The 19,567-nt window shown below is 37.3% G+C and overlaps 2 protein-coding genes across 3 annotated transcripts in view; one reads left to right on the forward strand and one right to left on the reverse strand.

Moving 5' to 3' along the window:
- The window catches only part of LOC131936784 (semaphorin-2A), a 136,506-nt gene extending 126,565 nt beyond the window's left edge, over positions 1-9,941 (forward strand). For both annotated transcript variants that reach the window (XM_059293849.1, XM_059293848.1), the window contains exons 10-20: positions 38-159; positions 635-743; positions 964-1,015; positions 1,199-1,346; positions 1,639-1,837; positions 2,653-2,789; positions 3,114-3,271; positions 3,727-3,806; positions 4,672-4,914; positions 5,376-5,464; positions 5,941-9,941. In XM_059293849.1, coding sequence (XP_059149832.1) covers positions 38-159; positions 635-743; positions 964-1,015; positions 1,199-1,346; positions 1,639-1,837; positions 2,653-2,789; positions 3,114-3,271; positions 3,727-3,806; positions 4,672-4,914; positions 5,376-5,464; positions 5,941-6,015 — 1,412 coding nt within the window. In that variant the 3' untranslated portion in view covers positions 6,016-9,941. The remainder of the gene's footprint in view (positions 1-37; positions 160-634; positions 744-963; positions 1,016-1,198; positions 1,347-1,638; positions 1,838-2,652; positions 2,790-3,113; positions 3,272-3,726; positions 3,807-4,671; positions 4,915-5,375; positions 5,465-5,940) is intronic.
- A 255-nt stretch (positions 9,942-10,196) lies between these two features.
- LOC131936816 (cilia- and flagella-associated protein 141) lies at positions 10,197-13,455 on the reverse strand. Its single transcript, XM_059293894.1, has 4 exons — positions 13,248-13,455; positions 11,383-11,423; positions 11,119-11,248; positions 10,197-10,783 (listed from the first exon to the last, which is right to left on the reverse strand). The coding sequence occupies exons 1-4, from the start codon at positions 13,326-13,328 to the stop codon at positions 10,682-10,684; spliced, it is 354 nt and encodes a 117-aa protein (XP_059149877.1). The 5' UTR covers positions 13,329-13,455; the 3' UTR covers positions 10,197-10,681.
- Positions 13,456-19,567: the final 6,112 nt, after the last annotated feature.

A 19,567-nucleotide genomic window follows, 5' to 3' on the forward strand; every position in this document is an offset into this window, starting at 1 on the left:
CCAATAACAATTCAGCCGTTTGTTTTTTATATTACAGAGCCTCAATTTGTTGGATCTTTTGAAGTGGGACCTTATTTATATTTCTTTTTCCGTGAAGTTGCCCTAGAATACACCAACTGTGGTAAAAAGATTTACTCCAGGGTAGCCAGAGTGTGCAAGGTATGTTCACTTTGTTACCCCAGCTCAACAAGGTATATTCTGGCTCTTGCTCTCTGGTAGTTACCCCAGTTCAACAAGGCATTCTAGCCCTCGTAGTTACCCCAGCACAAACTAGTTATATTCTGGCTCTTGCTTGTCTGAAAGAATATTCTATCGACTATCTCAGACCTGACGTATGAAGGGGTAGTGTTGTCAGGTACCCATTAGCGCTGGGTTGACTCAGTGATATCATTAGGAGTCCAGGCACCATACTCAAGAGTTAGCCGTCATTCTTGACCTAACTGTCCCATGCTCTGTCCAGTGAAGACAAATTAATTTTTTACATAGATTAATTAACACTTGTAATTATAAAATAAACTGTAATATTACCAAATGTATGAATGATTTGAATTTTATTTTAAAAATTTGAATCAACCTTTTAGCACTGTGTTAGCCACTTATAATGTAGTCATTGTATATTTTCTTTTCCCCACAGAATGACTATGGAGGGTACAGCCATTTACAAAACTTGTGGACATCTTTTATGAAAGCTCGTCTCAACTGTTCCCTACCTGGAGAATACCCGTATTATTTTGATGAAATTCGTGAGTACCGTCAAAATGTTTCAGTTTAGAAGCGAATTTTGACAAATCTTTTTTTCTTCTCAATACAAATGAGATTTTTTTTTTAAATATAATTATATAGGGTGTTTTTTTAAATATTTACGCAATAAAAATAAATTGTATATAAAAATTATTAGAACTAATTAATTTCATGATTGAGTTATTTACAACTTAATTAATGATTTACAATTAAATTTTACAGAGGATGTGTACAGAGTTGGGGACACATTCTACGGCTTGTTTACAACCAACGTGTGAGTACTTTTTCTACATTTAGTACAAATAAAAACTTACATTTTCAAACTAATGTTTACGTTCATTTTAAATTATATTCAAATTTAATATTTTAAAACAGAAACTCAATTTTTTTTTAATTTTTATAGTTGTTTTTTTTTAAACTGGTAACTGACTTGTTGAAATGTTTTTTCCATGTCTAGAAATGGCTACACAGCTTCAGCCATCTGTGGCTTTACCAACACTGAGATTGACAAGGCGTTTGATGGCACCTTCAAGGAGCAGTCAACAGCGCAGTCCATGTGGCTCCCCGTCTCACCGGGGGAGATCCCCACCCCCAGGCCTGGCAATGTAGGTCAACCAGTACCTGTCAGTTGTTACACCATCTGTTGGCACACACTTCAGACTAGCTCCACTTTAGTTTTTTTAAATAATATATTTATAACTTTTCTTTAATTATGTACAATCATTCTTCTTAAATGTATGTGATATTGTGTAGCATACACTCATTCTTCCCATATTTTTTGCCAAATGTATTTTGACCTGGAGTACACACTCTTCTTGTTAATAAATTTTGTCTTTGTTGTCAAGTTCTATTTATATGTTGTCATGTGTGCTAACCACTCCCACTATACGTCCGCAGTGCTCAGCTTTAAACAAACACACCCAGCTGCCGTACAACTTCATCAACTTTGTGTCACGTCTGAGTATGTTGATGGATAAAGCTGTGTCTCAGACCTTTGGGAGGCCAATATTTTACAAAGCTGACTGCCTGCTGTACAAGTTGGTGGTTGTCAATAATATTGCTGGACCCAGGGACTTGGTGTTTTTCACATCAACAAGTGAGTGCAAGCATTTGATGGCTCTTTAGTACCACAAGTTTAACATAAAGGTTGTTTAGCTCTTCACTGCCACAAGGTTAATACAGAGCTTAGTTGGCTCTTCCTTACCTCAAGTTTAATATAGGGCTTAGTTCTTCTCTATCATAAATTTTAGAGCTCAGGTCTTCATTTTCTCATGTTTAATAGAAAGTTTAGTTAGCTCTTCACTGTCACAAGTTTAACATAGAGTTAGTTAGATCTTCATTGCATAAATTTTAACACAGATTTTTATTCAGCTTTTCACTATCACAAAGACTAATACATGGGAAAATATCTTGTAATTAACATACAGAACTTTCCAAAAGTTACAAACTTCTTGGCACCACATGGTCATTCATGTAGTTCATTATTTTTAGCAATAAGGAATTTAGATCCCTGCTTCTTTATACACTTAGGGGCAGACATGTAACTTCTCCTATTGATAATAAATATCTGTACATGAACAAAATATTCACCCAAACAAGGCCACGCTCTGTACCCTTCCAGTATAATACTGGTTCAAACCCACATCAAATACTAACATCATTTGGAAAGAATCTGTTCATGTCGCACTGTAACTAATTTGATTTAAGTGTATTGTAAAAATTCATATGCCGAGGTCACAGAAACAAGTGAACTCTACTTCACTGTCAGGTTTGAAAAGGGAACTTTACTTTTTACTTTTATTGTAAAAATTGGGTATGGAGATACACATGCCATTGTTTATTAGGTACTGTAGTGATCTATAAAATTAGCAGTATTATATAATGGAAATACACATTCTTTATCACAACCAGGTACTGGAGTGATCTATAAAATAGCAGCCTGGGCAAGCCTTACAGAGCTGGATCCCCATAAAACCCACATTGTAACAAGCTATATCCCATTCAACAATGATGCATCTAGTCGCCTCATCTGGGATTTACTTCTTTATGTGAGTTCTTTTTTTCTTCAAATGGTTCATTATGTGAATACTTTCTCTTTGAAATAGCTTTTGTATTTGCTGCACAAAGATTTATGGCTATAATGCCAGACCTCAAAACTTAAACTGAAATACATTTTATGTAGCAGCTATACTAACACTTTATGCAAACACAAAATTATAATTCTGTACAATTTTTATATATTAAGCTAAAACCTCTAAAATAAAATATTTTTACTCCAAAAGTAAATAGATACAAGTAAACTAGACCCATTAATTATCCATCAGGAATAAAATAAGAATGGTATGATTAACATTATATTTATCTGGCCACAGAATCAATGGATTTACTTTGGCACTGATGTGGCTGTCGGCCAGCTTTCTGTGGAAACTTGTGACAAATACAAGAAAATTGACCTGTGTCTCTATGATCCCTACTGTGGATGGGACAGTCAATTAGGAGAATGTAGAGCAAAGTCTAACGAGAGAAGAAAGTAAGCATGGATGTACTTTTTGTTCAAGTTTCCCTGCTTCTTAGATAATTGTTCTAAACAATATCATATTTGGTAAAATGTCCCCCCCCCCCCCTTTCATTTAAAATTTTTAATTAAATGTAAATGTTTACAATTTGTTTTGATGCTTATTCTATTTGATGAAGTCACCCATCACCGCTAATTAAAAATTTTAATTATCTGTAATGGTTTCAAAATTTGTTTTAACAGTTTTCATCATATTTAAAGAATCGTCCCCTGGTTAAAAAATGTAATTAATAGTAAAGGTTTACGATCTGTTTTAATGGCTATCATACTGGTGAAATGCACCCTAATTAAAAGTTTTAATAAGCTATCAATATTTGTTTTCAGTTTGATACTGTTTAATGGCTATCATATTGGTGAAATGCACCCTAATTACAAGTTTGAATAAGCTATACATTTTTTTTTTTTTTCAGTTTGATACTATACTCCCATCTGGACATGCTGTCCTACTCATTGGAAGAGTCCATTAGAAAACTTGTTGGAGAGCTCTATAGTAAGTTGCTAGTTCTGACACAAATATATTTCTTCACATCATAGCTAATACATTCAAATGGCAGTATGTGAAAACATTGGCAATACATCAGTCCATATGTTAAAATGGTGACCTTTAAAAAATCCTCGTTAATTAATTTCTGGCAGACCAATCAGCTGACAAACAAAAGTTGCAACTTCTATAATTTCTATCCATCTTACATGGCATGGTATCCATTTTTATTTCACAACCAGTGCTCAAATAGTACAATCAGGAAACAAAGCTTTATGTTTTGTCAGCCTTTAGTCAGTTGTCATTTTGACAGTTCTGAGCATTTTTGTTTCAGTCAGACTTTTGTTCTTGTTAGTCTTTTGTCAGCTTCCTGTCAATGTCTATCTTTTCTCTGTGTCATCTTTGTTGTTTATGTCAACCTTTTGTCCATGTCAATGTCTATCTTTTCTCTATGTCAGCTTCCTGTCAATGTCTATCTTTTCTCTATGTCAGTTTCCTGTCAATGTCTATCTTTTCTCTGTGTCATCTTTGTTGTTTATGTCAACCTTTTGTCCATGTCAATGTCTATCTTTTCTCTATGTCAGCTTCCTGTCAATGTCTATCTTTTCTCTATGTCAGTTTCCTGTCAATGTCTATCTTTTCTCAGTGTCAGTATTGTTGTCTTATTCAACCTTTTATAAATGACAGTTTTATTGTCCATGTTAGCTATTTTTTATAGTTTTATCTTATTCAGTTTTAAAGTTCTCATGAAGCTAATGATGGACTTTTTAAATTAGTTTTCTAAAAATCAGAATTTTAAAAAATGTCACTGACAAAGTATAAAAAGGATTCTAAATGTTAATATTTCAACACACTCTAATATTTATGTTCACAGCGGCTGAAAAAGTGTTTAAAATATCTGGGAGCTCTGCAACATTAAGAGTGGATTTCAAACTCCACATCAGTGGCAGTGTCAAGTGGACCAAGAATGGCACAGGAGTTAGTGGAGACAGGCACATCCTAGCGCAGGATAACTCGCTGATCATCACAGATTTGAGGAAGTCTGACGAGGGGACGTATGTGGCGTCTGACAGTCTCCGCAGAACTGTGGCCGAGTACACGCTAGCTATAGAAACAAGTAGGAGGTTCTTTTCATTTCATTGATACAACAATATTTGAATGACCAATACACTTGCTAGGAAGTTCTTTTCATTTCATTGATACAGCAATAATTGAATGACTAATACACTTGCTTCAATAGAATCACAATGCAAGTTTACTGACCAGGCTCAAATCAGTTTCTGAACTTGATTTGCTGGTTGGAGACTAAAGATGTCCCTGAGTCTAACCCAACTCTGATGTGTTTTAGCCCTAGTTAACTTAAACTCATCTCCTCCACAAGCCGAGGTCATAGGTGAACTCTACTTCATCTGCTATATTGATGGTCTGGTCAGAAAAGGGTGGCACATTTTTACATGTCTGATCAGCAAGAAAGGTTTTCCTTGTAAACTGTAAAGACAAACTGTTAATACTTTACATACAATATGCCAGCATATAAACAGGCCAGCATGTTTCTGTAACACATTTGATCTGTTTTAGGTAAAGAGCAGATAGAACAGAGATGGATGCGCAAGTTTGACCAGTGGTGTGATGAATTTGAGAGGTACCAGGAGGACGTAAGGCAATGGGTAGGTTATCACTCATATATGTATATAAAGAGAGAGAGAGAGAGATGGAGAGACTATATAATTTTTGCTTTTTGACTTTGTGTTCATTATCTCCCTTGCTATGCTCTAACTATTGCTTGTAACTTGATGTAAGATATGGCAACTCCTAATTATACTTTAATGCTGCTTTTTAATTAGGGATGAATAAATTTATCTGGCCATTATCATTATTGGTTATATCTGTGCCATTTTTTAATAGCCTGTTAGGTTCTATGATATGCTTAAAAGTTTTGGCAAAAACTATGGATAAGTTTATTGCTGGTTATTCCCCTTTGATACATTTTGATCCTTTGTCATAACTTGTCTTCTTTAAGTAATGGATGTCTAGTAATCCAAAGTATTCTTTTCACTCCAAATAGTCCTTAAATTGTACTCATTCACATTTCATTTAAAAAAAATATTTGCGCATACTAAGCAATTTTTTTTTCCTTCTTTAGGAGCGCAAGTGTAACTCTTGTTGCGCTGAAACAGCATTGACCAATCGGTTGCCTGCGATAGGTGGTGGAAAATAAAAAAAAACTTTCCCTCTCAACATTTCTCTCCAAGGGCGAGCATCTTCATGTTTAACTTGTTGCCTTATAAACTTTGCCATAGTGTGACTGTCTCCAGAGTCTGGCCACAAAGTGGACAATCAGACCAAAAAAAAAAAAATCTGGAAACTTGGTCAAGAAATCACACCAAGCAAGCAAAGATTGACCGACTTTTTGGGAGATGGATCGCCCGGCATCACTGTGTGGACTGAGGAATCTGTGTAAAGAGATGGTACCGTGAGGAGGGTGGTCGGCCACCTCTCTATCTGTGATAGTCTCTGCTCATCATTCCTTTTCATTTCCTCAAACCTGAGATGTCGCCAGATAAAATTTTTTAAATGAGAGACAAAAAAGAAAAGCCAAGATTTCCTCGACGTGTTTTCTGGGAGTTGCTGTGTACACTCACTGGCAATCCCAAACAAACTATGCTTCAATTTATATTTATCAATTGGAATTGTTCATTTTTATGCAACATTTTTTCATAATATGAGCTCTTCACTGGAGGAAATCTGATAGTTGCTATGGTTACTGTGTTAACAATTTTATGTGTGTATAGAAAACCTTGATGCTGTATGTGAAATGTATGTAAATATACTGTATTAAAAATACATTTTATTGAAAGCTTTGTATATGGGCAATACAAATAATTTACTTTTCAATGCTTCTTGAATGTATAAATATAAAGTGATTGATTAATTCATGAACTGGGCAAAACATTAGTTGAAAAAGGATTAAATGGCTGGCAGTACAATTTTTACTGCTATTAAACATGAAGGTGATGTTTCAATTGTTTGCAAAAACATATACATAAGACTGAGCTATATTTTATATTGTTTAGCTAAACAAAAAGTTTTGGTTTTAAATGGAGAGCAGAGAGAATGCCCTGGCAAATTTAGTACATTCCTCTCATACCCTGGGTAGCCACAATATTTTTGAATCTACCATGTTTGTTAGCAGGAAAAACAGAAGTACAAAGGGGCTGTACTAGGTTGGACTTGAGGTACAAATACATTGAAACATTTCTCATGTAAGCTAGCTAAGAAATGGCCCTAAACTTCTACATCCAACTATGCAATATTAGAAACAGAATAGTCAATCGCATTTATCTTAAATACAAATAGGATCAAATATAAAAATTTACTCATGTTTCTGATTAAGGTCTTCATCAGATTAGATATCATTAACAATATAATTTTGTTGAATGTCTTCACAACTTCTAAAAATAAAATATGATAATATTAATAGTCAATATCAGTAATAATAGAAAAACATCTCACATCATATAGTTTAATCAAAAGTTTAAAATATCCATCTCAGAAGCTCTGAGCTCATCCTTGTTTAAATATTTTGTTTCTATCAACAACCAAAATATAAATATCAATGACCAAAAAATGTTTATCTCTTCTACTCTGACACCATTGACATTGAATGTAAATCTGTACTGTAAACTAACACTGACTTCGTTAGTCAACCAATGCTTGGTATTTCAACACAAAGCTCTGCATGTAGAATCCTTGTTAATTCATGTATGGCCAGATTTGTTTTGTTGTTGCCTTTCACCAATCTAAGTTTTGCATTCTGGCTTTAAATCAAGTATCAACATAAAATTTGACCCTTATAATTTTTCTTCTATTTTTTCAAAGATCTAATTCTGGAACCATTTTTTCGTATAAAGAGGTTGCTTAGCTTGCTTTAACTTTAAAAAATCTTGAAACTTAAGATGCATATAAAGAATAAAAAGTTGTGTTTAATCTAAAGCTGCCTTGGAATATTAAGTTAGTGCTTAAGACTGCATGCAGAAGTAACAGAGGCAGCAGATGCAATGTCCTATCATATGCTACGCAATATATCGAGATAATGAATTTTTTTTAAATTGCAATCTTCATTTATCTTTATGCATGTTTATATCATAAATCAATTTTATAAAAATGTTGTCCTCTGTATTTTGCTTCTGAAATTGTTTTATCAGTTTTGAGTTAAAATACTCATGAACTACAATTTTCTCAAAACAGCTTTTCCAAAACTTCAATAGTAAAAACATTGCAAATGTCATTTTTAATTTCCTTGTTTTTTTGTTTGATGTTTTAGCCAGCTTTGCACATAGTAGAGTTGTGTTGTTACTTTTATTGAACACATATGAAGGAGAACATTTCAAAGTCTATGATTGTTCAAATGTACCTTTCATTTTTGTTGTCAGCTATCCTTGTAAGTGCTTGGGTTTTATTATAGTGCTGGTATCTCTGGGTTGTATCATAGTGCTGGTATCTCTGGGTTGTATCATAGTGCTGGTATCTCTGGGTTGTATCATAGTGCTGGTATCTCTGAGATAAAGTGCTGGGTTGTATCATAGTGCTACTATCTCTGAGATAAAGTGCTGGGTTGTATCATAGTGCTACTATCTCTGAGATAAAGTGCTGGGTTGTATCATAGTGCTGGTATCTCTGAGGTAAAGTACTTGGGTTGTATCATAGTGCTGGTATCTGTGAGGTAAAGGGCTGGGTTGTATCATAGTGCTGGTATCTGTGAGGTAAAGGGCTGGGTTGTATCATAGTACTGGTATCTGTGAGGTAAAGTGCTGGGTTGTATCATAGTGCTGGTATCTCTGAGGTAAAGTACTTAGGTTGTATCATAGTGCTGGTATCTCTAAGGTATTGGGTTGTATCATAGTGCTGTGCCATTTAGTTTCTCAAACAGCTTTTGGCTGTAGATGATTGCCTGTAAATTCTCTGGCTGTTTGCTGTCTGACTGCAGTATGTATAAACCTTGTCGTGAAGGGCTGATGAGGATTTTTGTAAATAAAGAACCCTACTGTGTTGACTGTGCACCTATGTTTATGTGGTATATGTGCATTGTTGGAGGGTTTGTATTTAAACATGTTTGACATAATGAACTTGTGTTGTAGGATATGATTTTCTTCTATTTGCTAAATTAAATGTTCAGAGTGATTGTATGAAAACGTCATGAACAATTTTCTCAATGTAAGGCTACATCTAATTAAAATTACCTCACTGTCTCAGACACTGAAGAGGTGGAGGTGATTTAAATGTAGCAGTATTACAATTGTAAATATTGATAGATCACATTGTTTTGTCTACTAGTTGAGACCACATTCAGTCCAAAACAATGAGAAAATTATCATCTTTTATTTGTATCATTTAATGATACCAAAATTTATATTGCATTGTCAGTTGCTTAGTTTTCTATAATTGTTGAAGATCTTTCTGATATTGTAAAATAAAAATCTATAACCATGTTACTTGGATAACTAGGCTGTGTGCTTGCTGTCTGAAGTCTGAGTGTTGATCAAAAACATTACAACAATCATAAATACTGTAAACATTTTGTACATGTTTGAGATTGATGTTTCATAGTTTCTCTTATCAACTTCACAGCTCCATACAAATTTGATTATGTTGTGGTTAATTGCTAGAAATGATCTAATTTTAATTTATTGACTGTATTTATTTCATTGTTACAAATATACTAGTTTCTCTATCTGCACTGTATGGGAAGCTGCATTTCTTTTAAAAGTTATTGCAAAAAAAGAATTGCTTTAACTTTTTATTTATTCTACAATTCTTTTAGTAAAAAAAAATCTTTCAGGAGATGAGCATTGATGGATCATATCTCATATCAAAAGTTTTTGACTGCTTCTTTTGATAGTCCATGCAAGTTACTAAACTTAAAACTGGCCGACTTGAATTTCAATTGTTTTGTTTTGGTTAATTTTTAGTTGGTTTAAATGTAGATATATATTTTTTCAACTTGAATTTTTTATAGATTGATTGTGAAAGTAATTTACCAAATGTTTTGTTTACTGAATAAATTACTGGCAAATGAACTTTGCTGTAAAACAGGTGTATGATTGTTATTATTTTATATATAAATAAAATGATGAAACATTTTAACGGTGTTTGACTTCTAAATATATCTGGCTAAATTATTAAATAATGCTGTATTTAAAAAAAAAACAACTAAGAAAATGCTTTTACATTAATAAAAATCTGATGATCAGAAATGTAATATTTTATACTAACAACTTTGTTAAATTTTACTTGACACTATTCTTTATTATAGATCATTGCATTCAATTCACAATTTAATTAAACTCATTGTTTTCTGTTTCTTTGCATTTCAAAGCTCATAAATAAACAGAAATCATATTTGATGAAACACCTAATTTAATCAAGCAATAAAGTGCAATATTTTATAACTTGAATAGTACAAATGACCAATAATATATTTGAACACAGATAAGGATGTTTTAAAAGAATTATTGTTACTGCTGTAGAAGAGTCCTCAGTTCTTGCACACAAGGTAAAATATTTACAAAATAGAAGCTGACATATTGTCTTAATTCACACACCGGCCAAATATGTACAAAATATTAATGCAACAGCAAGTTTTAAAAATAAACAGTCATACACTTTTAGAAAATACATTACTTACTGAATTTCAAGAACCATTTAAACATCTGATAAAGCAAGTAGCTAGACTTGATCCCTTAGGGTTAGAACCAGGTTAAATTACCATTAGTGCAAAATGACTGACAAGAATGGCAAGTCAACAAATTAACACAAAACTTCCCATTGAGGATTCTGCAAAACTTGCATAGCTCACACATTTTGAACATTAGCTTCAGATCTGTTTACATTCTTTGCTTGTGAAAAGCTTTCCCAACTTTAGCTAACTCCTCTTCATACATCTTCTGATCGGCTTCAAGTTTCAGTGCTAGCGCTCGCTGACGTACCTGAAAATGTACCACATAATATTAATAAAGCCTGATTTAAATGTGTTTAAATTTTGTTTATTAAACTTATAGTATTAAAAAATTGTCTCTGTTTAACTAATGACATCCATTTTGCTGGAAAAATATTTTGGAAATGTAGTTGAAGATTATGGTGTTAGGGATCAGATAAGGAAAGCTGGCCAGTATACACTGTTCTGTTCAGTTACTGAGGCCACACAAATTAGGTAGAATCTATTTCATCATTTTATGTATGATAACTGTTTTAGTCACCAGTCTCAAAACTTGTTCATCCAGTTGTTATGAAATTAAAAAAAATAAAAATAAATAAACCTTACCAATATACTTGCCCTTCCTGCTAACTTCATTTCAATGATCAAATTTTTCTGGTCCTTTGCTCTCTGTTTAGCTTGCATTTTGTTGTTGCTTTCATCCACCCATTTCTCCAAAATTTGTTTGCGATCTATTCTGTACACAGAAAAGATTGGTATGAGTATTAAATGATGACCACAGTAAGTAAAAATCAGTCTAGTCTGTATTTGTCAATCTATCCTTAGAATGTAAAAATATGTAATCTGGATTTGTTTATAAGAGATACTCACTCCTTTTGCACAACACCCTGATCAATAACTTCATCTTGACACTGCCAATGGAAAAAACAAATAATATAAACACTGTTACACAAAATAAATTTTTTATTCTAATTATCATCTATATATATAATTCTCGGAGACGTTAGAAAACAAGCTGTAAGCGCGCTCCCTACCACCCCCACCCCTACATGGTCTGGGGAGCTGTGGTTCACGCTTAATGTTTACAATCGTAGAGCCGGGTTTAGTGACGGCTATTAGGGGCAGATAATTTAGTTTGAAAGGATTTTAAACTTAGGGGAAGTAACTAAAAGGAGGCTGCTTTCAGGAGTAAGGGGCTATCGTCCTTAACGAGCTACTGATAGTGTTTTAAAGCAAATATTTTCAGTGGCAGCATTGGTACTGTCAAATTCACAAATTATGAATTACTAAAAAGTAAAAAAATAAAATAACTAAATAGCAGCGTATGATACACCGCGGGTCGGCTCGTATTGTTATATTGTATCTGCACATACATACATTTAAGGGTCTATTGTCAATCACTGTAGGCAGTGATCTCCAACAGTAATATCATACATGATTGTAAGCAGACCAGAAATTACCTCTGAGGGGGTCATCTTTAAATGACGTCACACTTTTTTTGACAATTATTACCCCCCCCCCCCCTCCATCACACATTGTCACAAAAACCAGAGCCCCCCCCTAAAATGACATCACACCTCAGTCTAAACCCCCCCCCCCTTTTAAATTGCAGTTGAATTTTTCTTAAAACATCGATATTTTTTCAAACTCTTGTCTGTCATCAGAGAGTATTTTAATCAATTCGTATTACAATTTATTAAAACAGTTTCCTAAAACGCGAAATAAGGGTTAAAACTTGTTTTCCAACTTTGCTGTTTTATAATGCAAAAGTGTGGCGTCACACCATCTGAACCACCCCCCTCCCTCTCATCACACATCATCACAAAATTACGGACCTCCCTTCCCACCTTCGAGTGAGTAGTAATTTATGGACGACCCCTGAACCCAATATTTTAAAGAAAGTCTATGAAAAGTAGCCTGATCAAGTGGCTGTGGACTCAGTTACCAAACGTTTTTAGTGTGGATTTGAATCCTTACCAGAAATAGTTTAGATTTGTAAAATTCTGTATTTATTAAGCCTACATCTACATACAGTCCCAAGATCCAATTTGGCCTTAAATTATTAATAATAATATTAGTGCTTTGTTAACAATTGGTTTACTCTGTATCTGCAATACAGTGTCTACATGTAATTAATACTAAAAGGTAAAATTAGGAAATAGTATTTTAAATAGGCCTACTAATTTATTAATTTATGATATACTAGCTGAGGTATGGATCCTCATACACTCCACCCTCCAATGATGAACTACATAGATCCTAGAGCCTAGAATGGCCTTAGTAAGTAAGTAAACTAGTCTAGTAGTCAGAACTAGACTAGAGTTAATTATAATTAAATAATTAACAATTAACTAATTACTAGACTTAGGCCTATTAAGATTTAGAGACATTGTACTTAGATTCTAGTTTATATATTATATAATTGATTAGGCCTACATTTCTTTATTTTAGACTTAATAATAATAATAATATTAAATATTAAATATTAGACCTAATAACTAAAAAACTAACTATTACATCTAGATCAGAGATCTAGAATCTAACTACATCTAGAATTAGATTAGTAGATTAAGATCTAGATCTAACTAGTTTTAAGTTAAGTAAAGTTTAGTTAGTTTAGTTAGAAGTAGATCTAGAATCTAGTAGTAGTAGTAGCATAAAGCTAAAAAAGGCCGCTAAAAAACAGCTAACCTAAGCCAAAGGGCGGGGCAAAGACCAAGGCCAAGACTACTGACCTGTATATTTCGCATATATTGCTGTTTTAGTTTCGTTGACTTCGGCGGTAGCTCATATCTCAAATTCGTTTCCTTGCTCATACTGAGAGTTAAATTATCAGGTTTTCACACGAGAAATTACTTTAATACAAATTTGAAATCCTTCACATGAAGAAAAATCGGATGTTGACAAATCAGAGTTGCTAGGTAAATAATAACTATGTAAATAAAAAACTTGAGCTTTTGTTAATTCAGGAAACGAAAAAAAAGAAAAGTTAGATTCCAGATCTATGTAGATTAGACTAGTCAGGGCCAAATAAATCTAGAATCTAGATCTAGATCTCAAGATCTAGATGGTAGATATATATCTACATTTTAGATGAAAATAACTTGAAAACTAGTAGATCTAGATCTAGATCTGTAACTACAGTCATGTTAGAGTAATAAGGGTTAGGTATTTTGCTTTTCCTGTTCGCGTATTTTGAATAATGGACACCAGCGAGTTGACGAGATTCCTTCCGTAATATTGTTGACATGGAATAAAAATGTGCTTTTTTAGATTTAGGACCATAAAACTAATAAAAGATAAAATTTTATTAAAAACTTAAGCCTAAAATTAATTCAGAAATGTAATATTTTTAGAATCAATGCTATACAAGTTGCAGATCCAGAGAACTTGAAAATAATTTGTTGAGTTTAAGGCTACATTTCTATTTATTTTCATCAAGCCTAAGTTATAACCCGATGTTTCACTTTCGTAAGACAAACATTGATTGGCTGTAAAGGAACTCCGTGATCGATTTCTGACAGCCCCATTTTATAGTTATTTTGTTTACAAAACTTTGCAGATCAAATTTTTAAATAACTATGCAAATTTAAACACCATGACCTATTGTTTCTATTTTTAGCTTACAATGTGTACAATAAAACTTATGTCGGCCATTGTTTATGTCGCCATTACACGTGAAAACCAAATTGTTTTTTCTTTTTTTTTAATTTTTATTTAGTTACCGAAAATATTAAAAACATCAAATACATCCAATCTTTAGTAAAGTCCGAAAAAAAACAGACGGACAGGATTTTATAACCATATTAATTGTAACTACGCCGTGCAAGATTTTAAAATGAATTTATACACCTCTCAAATACCTTTGAGACTTTTCTCGCTGGTGTCCATTTTGGTTGTGTTGGGATTTGCATATTATTGACTTGAGCATATTTTAAAATATTTTACGATAATACTAGATTCTATTATCTGTATAGACCAGGGGTCGGCAACCTTTTGAGACGGAAGAGCCAAAAGATGCAATTTACAAAATTTACCAGTTTTTAAAGAGCCAAAGAGCCGCAGGTTGCCGACCCCTGCTATAGATAAGTAACTAAACTACATAACCTTATTTATTAATTTGTTTTGTCCCATTTGTAAGGGGTTCAGAAAAAGTCATGTGAATGATAAAGTTGTCTGATGAAGACAAATTTTAACAATACTTAAATAATAATTAATAAAATAAAGTTAAGGTTTCTCCTTTTTACATGTAAATAAGATACTAATTTTATTTTCTATAAATTTAAAATTAATTCACATTTTTATAATTGATATATTTATTTATACCTTTTAATATGAAAAATGTTAATAAATATAGTGTATTTTAATTTGTTTTTTGATTCCCATTTATTTAATTTAATTCGTATATAGTTATTGCCCTTGCATGTGAATTTTTTTTTTTTTTTAAACTACATGAGGGTGAACAAAAATACGGCGCATTAAAAAAAACAACTATTAATAGCATGCCTTACAGTATAGATCTACCTGTGTAGCTCCTTTAACAATTCAACCACTATGAGGATATCAGTGATGTGTTAGTTACGTTTAGAGTATGACACTAGTAGTTATAGAAATTTGAAAATTGTTTTGTTATAATTATCATGATCACAAAATAGTTGAATGCATTTGTAAACAATGTCGACTGATGTACATGAGTAAGCTCCTATATTTTTAGCTAGTATTGTGTTAGTCAGACCTAGAAAATTCTCTAAGCGCCGAAGATGTTACTTAATTTAATTGTGTCCGTACAGTCAAAGGGAAACAACAGCGGATATACTATGAAATTCAAGAAAGTAGTGTTTCTCTCCCCTACTAATACAAGCCAGAATAATGCAGCTCCTAAAATAATATCCATCCAATCGCAAAGTTCTTTGATTCTCTTAAATATTTTCTTAGCAAAGTTTGTCTAAATACGTCAACTCACTGCAGTCATCAACGACATCAAATTACGTACCAACCATACTGATGACTTCATAACACCTTCCTTGTTTTGTGAATTAGATGCACCTAATACTATGCAAGTAAATTAATGTGCTGACTAGTGCTGTCTAGTATAGACAAACGTTGTATCGGGTGGAGTTTGAGTCAAACAGTGTTTCTTCCAACACTGTTAAATTTTTATATTTTCTATTTAAATTCCATTTCGTTCGGGGGGGGGGGGGGGGGGGGCTCTTGAAATTTTCAAGGGGACACTGGTAAAAGTATATATATTCTATATAAATTCCATTTCGTGTTCGGGGGGGGGGGGGAATTCCTTCCAGGGGGGGGGGGGAGCCCCACCCAAACACAATATCAATTTTTGAATGACAGGAGATGAGTTCAACACACTACCGTGTGACTATTTGTTTCAGAGGAAACAGTAGTGGATGGGGAGCAGGGTTTCTTGCCGATATTTCTCTCCGGGTTGGGGGGGGGGGGGAGGAAAGCACTCGAAACTTCTAGGGATGGGCGGACAATAGTAAAAAAATATATATTTCCATTATACATTCGATATTTGTTCTATATCGTCGGTGGGGGGAGGAGCCGGGGTGGAGGAGGTGACTGAAAGAAATACTGGGGGGGGGGGGGGGAGAGATGAAGGAGGCCAGAATGTGCTGAACTGTTTTGGTTTTTTTAAACAATACAACACACATTGACGTCACTGTCCTGTAAAATAAAAACAAGACTGAGTACAGCTCACAAATCAGTGTCAATCACAAGTTATCTTTCTTGGGAGACTAACTTCATTTGTTCTCGAACTGTTTGATGGTGTGTGTCAAACTAAAGGCCCAGAGGTTATATTTCGGTACGTTTTGAATTGAGCTGGAAGTCAGATATTTTCATAACAGTTGTTTTTATCTAAGATCGTAGTAAGTTGGTCATAAGCTTAGAGATTTCTATTTTACATTGGGTAAGCTATTTATTCTATAACGATTTACCAGAACAGCCTTCTTAACACGCGAAATAACAGCTATAATTCAATTTCTAACATTACTTTTTAAAATGAAAAATATCACTCTTTGTACGTAGTGTGTTAGGTTGCAAAGTATTTTTACTAATTTGTTTCTGCGATTTAATTTTTTTTAATTTTTGTGCAATAAAAACTAAAAAGCGATAATTATATTCTATCAATACTTTCAACAGCTGACAGTCTGATCATATCGCCCTAAATCGGTCTGTTCAAGTCGTCGCCCTCGGCCGGCAGCCGGTCTGTGTTCAAGTCGTCGCCCTCGGCCGGCAGCCGGTCTGTGTTCAAGTCGTCGCCCTCGGCCGGCTGCCGGTCTGTGTTCAAGTCGTCGCCCTCGGCCGGCAGCCGGTCTGTGTTCAAGTCGTCGCCTTCGGCCGGCAGCCGGTCTGTGTTCAAGTCGTCGCCCTCGGCCGGCAGCCGGTCTGTGTTCAAGTCGTCGCCCTCGGCCGGCAGCCGGTCTGTGTTCAAGTCGTCGCCCTCGGCCGGCAGCCGGTCTGTGTTCAAGTCGTCGCCCTCGGCCGGCAGCCGGTCTGTGTTCAAGTCGTCGCCAGCCGGCAGCCGGCCTGTGTTCAAGTCGTCGCCAGCCGGCAGCCGGCCTGTGTTCAAGTCGTCGCCAGCCGGCAACCGGCCTGTGTTCAAGTCGTCGCCAGCCGGCAGCCGGTCTGTGTTCAAGTCGTCGCCAGCCGGCAGCCGGTCTGTGTTCAAGTCGTCGCCAGCCGGCAGCCGGTCTGTGTTCAAGTCGTCGCCAGCCGGCAGCCGGTCTGTGTTCAAGTCGTCGCCAGCCGGCAGCCGGTCTGTGTTCAAGTCGTCGCCGGCCGGCAGCCGGTCTGTGTTCAAGTCGTCGCCTTCGGCCGGCAGCCGGTCTGTGTTCAAGTCGTCGCCCTCGGCCGGCAGCCGGTCTGTGTTCAAGTCGTCGCCCTCGGCCGGCAGCCGGTCTGTGTTCAAGTCGTCGCCCTCGGCCGGCAGCCGGTCTGTGTTCAAGTCGTCGCCCTCGGCCGGCAGCCGGTCTGTGTTCAAGTCGTCGCCCTCGGCCGGCAGCCGGTCTGTGTTCAAGTCGTCGCCCTCGGCCGGCAGCCGGTCTGTGTTCAAGTCGTCGCCAGCCGGCAGCCGGCCTGTGTTCAAGTCGTCGCCAGCCGGCAGCCGGCCTGTGTTCAAGTCGTCGCCAGCCGGCAACCGGCCTGTGTTCAAGTCGTCGCCAGCCGGCAGCCGGTCTGTGTTCAAGTCGTCGCCAGCCGGCAGCCGGTCTGTGTTCAAGTCGTCGCCGGCCGGCAGCCGGTCTGTGTTCAAGTCGTCGCCGGCCGGCAGCCGGTCTGTGTTCAAGTCGTCGCCGGCCGGCAGCCGGTCTGTGTTCAAGTCGTCGCCGGCCGGCAGCCGGTCTGTGTTCAAGTCGTCGCCGGCCGGCAGCCGGTCTGTGTTCAAGTCGTCGCCGGCCGGCAGCCGGTCTGTGTTCAAGTCGTCGCCGGCCGGCAGCCGGTCTGTGTTCAAGTCGTCGCCGGCCGGCAGCCGGTCTGTGTTCAAGTCGTCGCCGGCCGGCAGCCGGTCTGTGTTCAAGTCGTCGCCGGCCGGCAGCCGGTCTGTGTTCAAGTCGTCGCCGGCCGGCAGCCGGTCTGTGTTCAAGTCGTCGCCGGCCGGCAGCCGGTCTGTGTTCAAGTCGTCGCCGGCCGGCAGCCGGTCTGTGTTCAAGTCGTCGCCGGCCGGCAGCCGGTCTGTGTTCAAGTCGTCGCCGGCCGGCAGCCGGTCTGTGTTCAAGTCGTCGCCGGCCGGCAGCCGGTCTGTGTTCAAGTCGTCGCCGGCCGGCAGCCGGTCTGTGTTCAAGTCGTCGCCGGCCGGCAGCCGGTCTGTGTTCAAGTCGTCGCCGGCCGGCAGCCGGTCTGTGTTCAAGTCGTCGCCGGCCGGCAGCCGGTCTGTGTTCAAGTCGTCGCCGGCCGGCAGCCGGTCTGTGTTCAAGTCGTCGCCGGCCGGCAGCCGGTCTGTGTTCAAGTCGTCGCCGGCCGGCAGCCGGTCTGTGTTCAAGTCGTCGCCCTCGGCCGGCAGCCGGTCTGTGTTCAAGTCGTCGCCGGCCGGCAGCCGGTCTGTGTTCAAGTCGTCGCCGGCCGGCAGCCGGTCTGTGTTCAAGTCGTCGCCGGCCGGCAGCCGGTCTGTGTTCAAGTCGTCGCCGGCCGGCAGCCGGTCTGTGTTCAAGTCGTCGCCGGCCGGCAGCCGGTCTGTGTTCAAGTCGTCGCCGGCCGGCAGCCGGTCTGTGTTCAAGTCGTCGCCGGCCGGCAGCCGGTCTGTGTTCAAGTCGTCGCTGGCCGGCAGCCGGTTTGTGTTCAAGTCGTCGCTGGCCGGCAGCCGGTTTGTGTTCAAGTCGTCGCTGGCCGGAAGCCGGTCTGTGTTCAAGTCGCCCTCGGCCGGCAGTCCAAGTTTTCATGTCAGGTCTGTTATTTTAGTCCTGCGTTAAGTTTCTGAAATTTATTTGTAAGAAATTATCTAATCTTTTAAAAAATCCTTAAGTGAGTGGAAAAATGACTGCCCTCTAATGCCTGGTGATATTTTTTTTTTAATTACTAATTACCCAGGTGTTTATACCTGTTTGTAAATCACATGCTTTTTAATCTAGTGACAAATGTACAACTCTTGCCTACAATTCTTTGGTGATGTATATAAATCAAATCACTAGGTCATACCTTTAACACCTTGAATATGTCCTAGACTTTAACGTTTGCTGCCTCATACATGGTACCATTTATTGAAATTTTTCTTGATTGGAAATAGGCCTACTACGTTTATAATTGTATACTAACCCTGTACCTATAGTCTATAAGCACTAGATATACCAATAATATATTATACACCACATAACCTTACATCGAGTCCATTAATTCCACAACCAAGTAGTATCAATCCACCTCCATGTGATTCTCTGATCTCACAACAAAAGATGGGTTGTGGCGCCAAACTTAATGTGTAGACGTTTTGGTAGTCTGGTTGGGGATATATAAATTGTAGGTGTTTCTCCTGTTCAACTTCTGCAAGTTAAAAATATCTAAATTGAAAACTTCTAAAAGATGCAGCTCTTCTCCTTAGCCC

This window comes from Physella acuta, unplaced genomic scaffold (genome assembly GCF_028476545.2).
Source record: "Physella acuta isolate Inbredline_101_S28 unplaced genomic scaffold, ASM2847654v3 ptg000187l, whole genome shotgun sequence".
Lineage (NCBI taxonomy): Eukaryota > Metazoa > Mollusca > Gastropoda > Physidae > Physella > Physella acuta.

Bases quoted from the DNA above. Each gene is read 5' to 3' on its own strand.
- LOC131936816 (XM_059293894.1), bottom strand. From the start codon at position 13,328: ATGAGCAAGGAAACGAATTTGAGATATGAGCTACCGCCGAAGTCAACG. The intron at 11,424-13,247 runs GTCAGTAGTCTT...TTCCATTGGCAG, and splicing joins AATATATGCGAAATATACAG to TGTCAAGATGAAGTTATTGA. The intron at 10,784-11,118 runs GTAAGGTTTATT...GTACATTTTCAG, and splicing joins CAGGAAGGGCAAGTATATTG to GTACGTCAGCGAGCGCTAGC.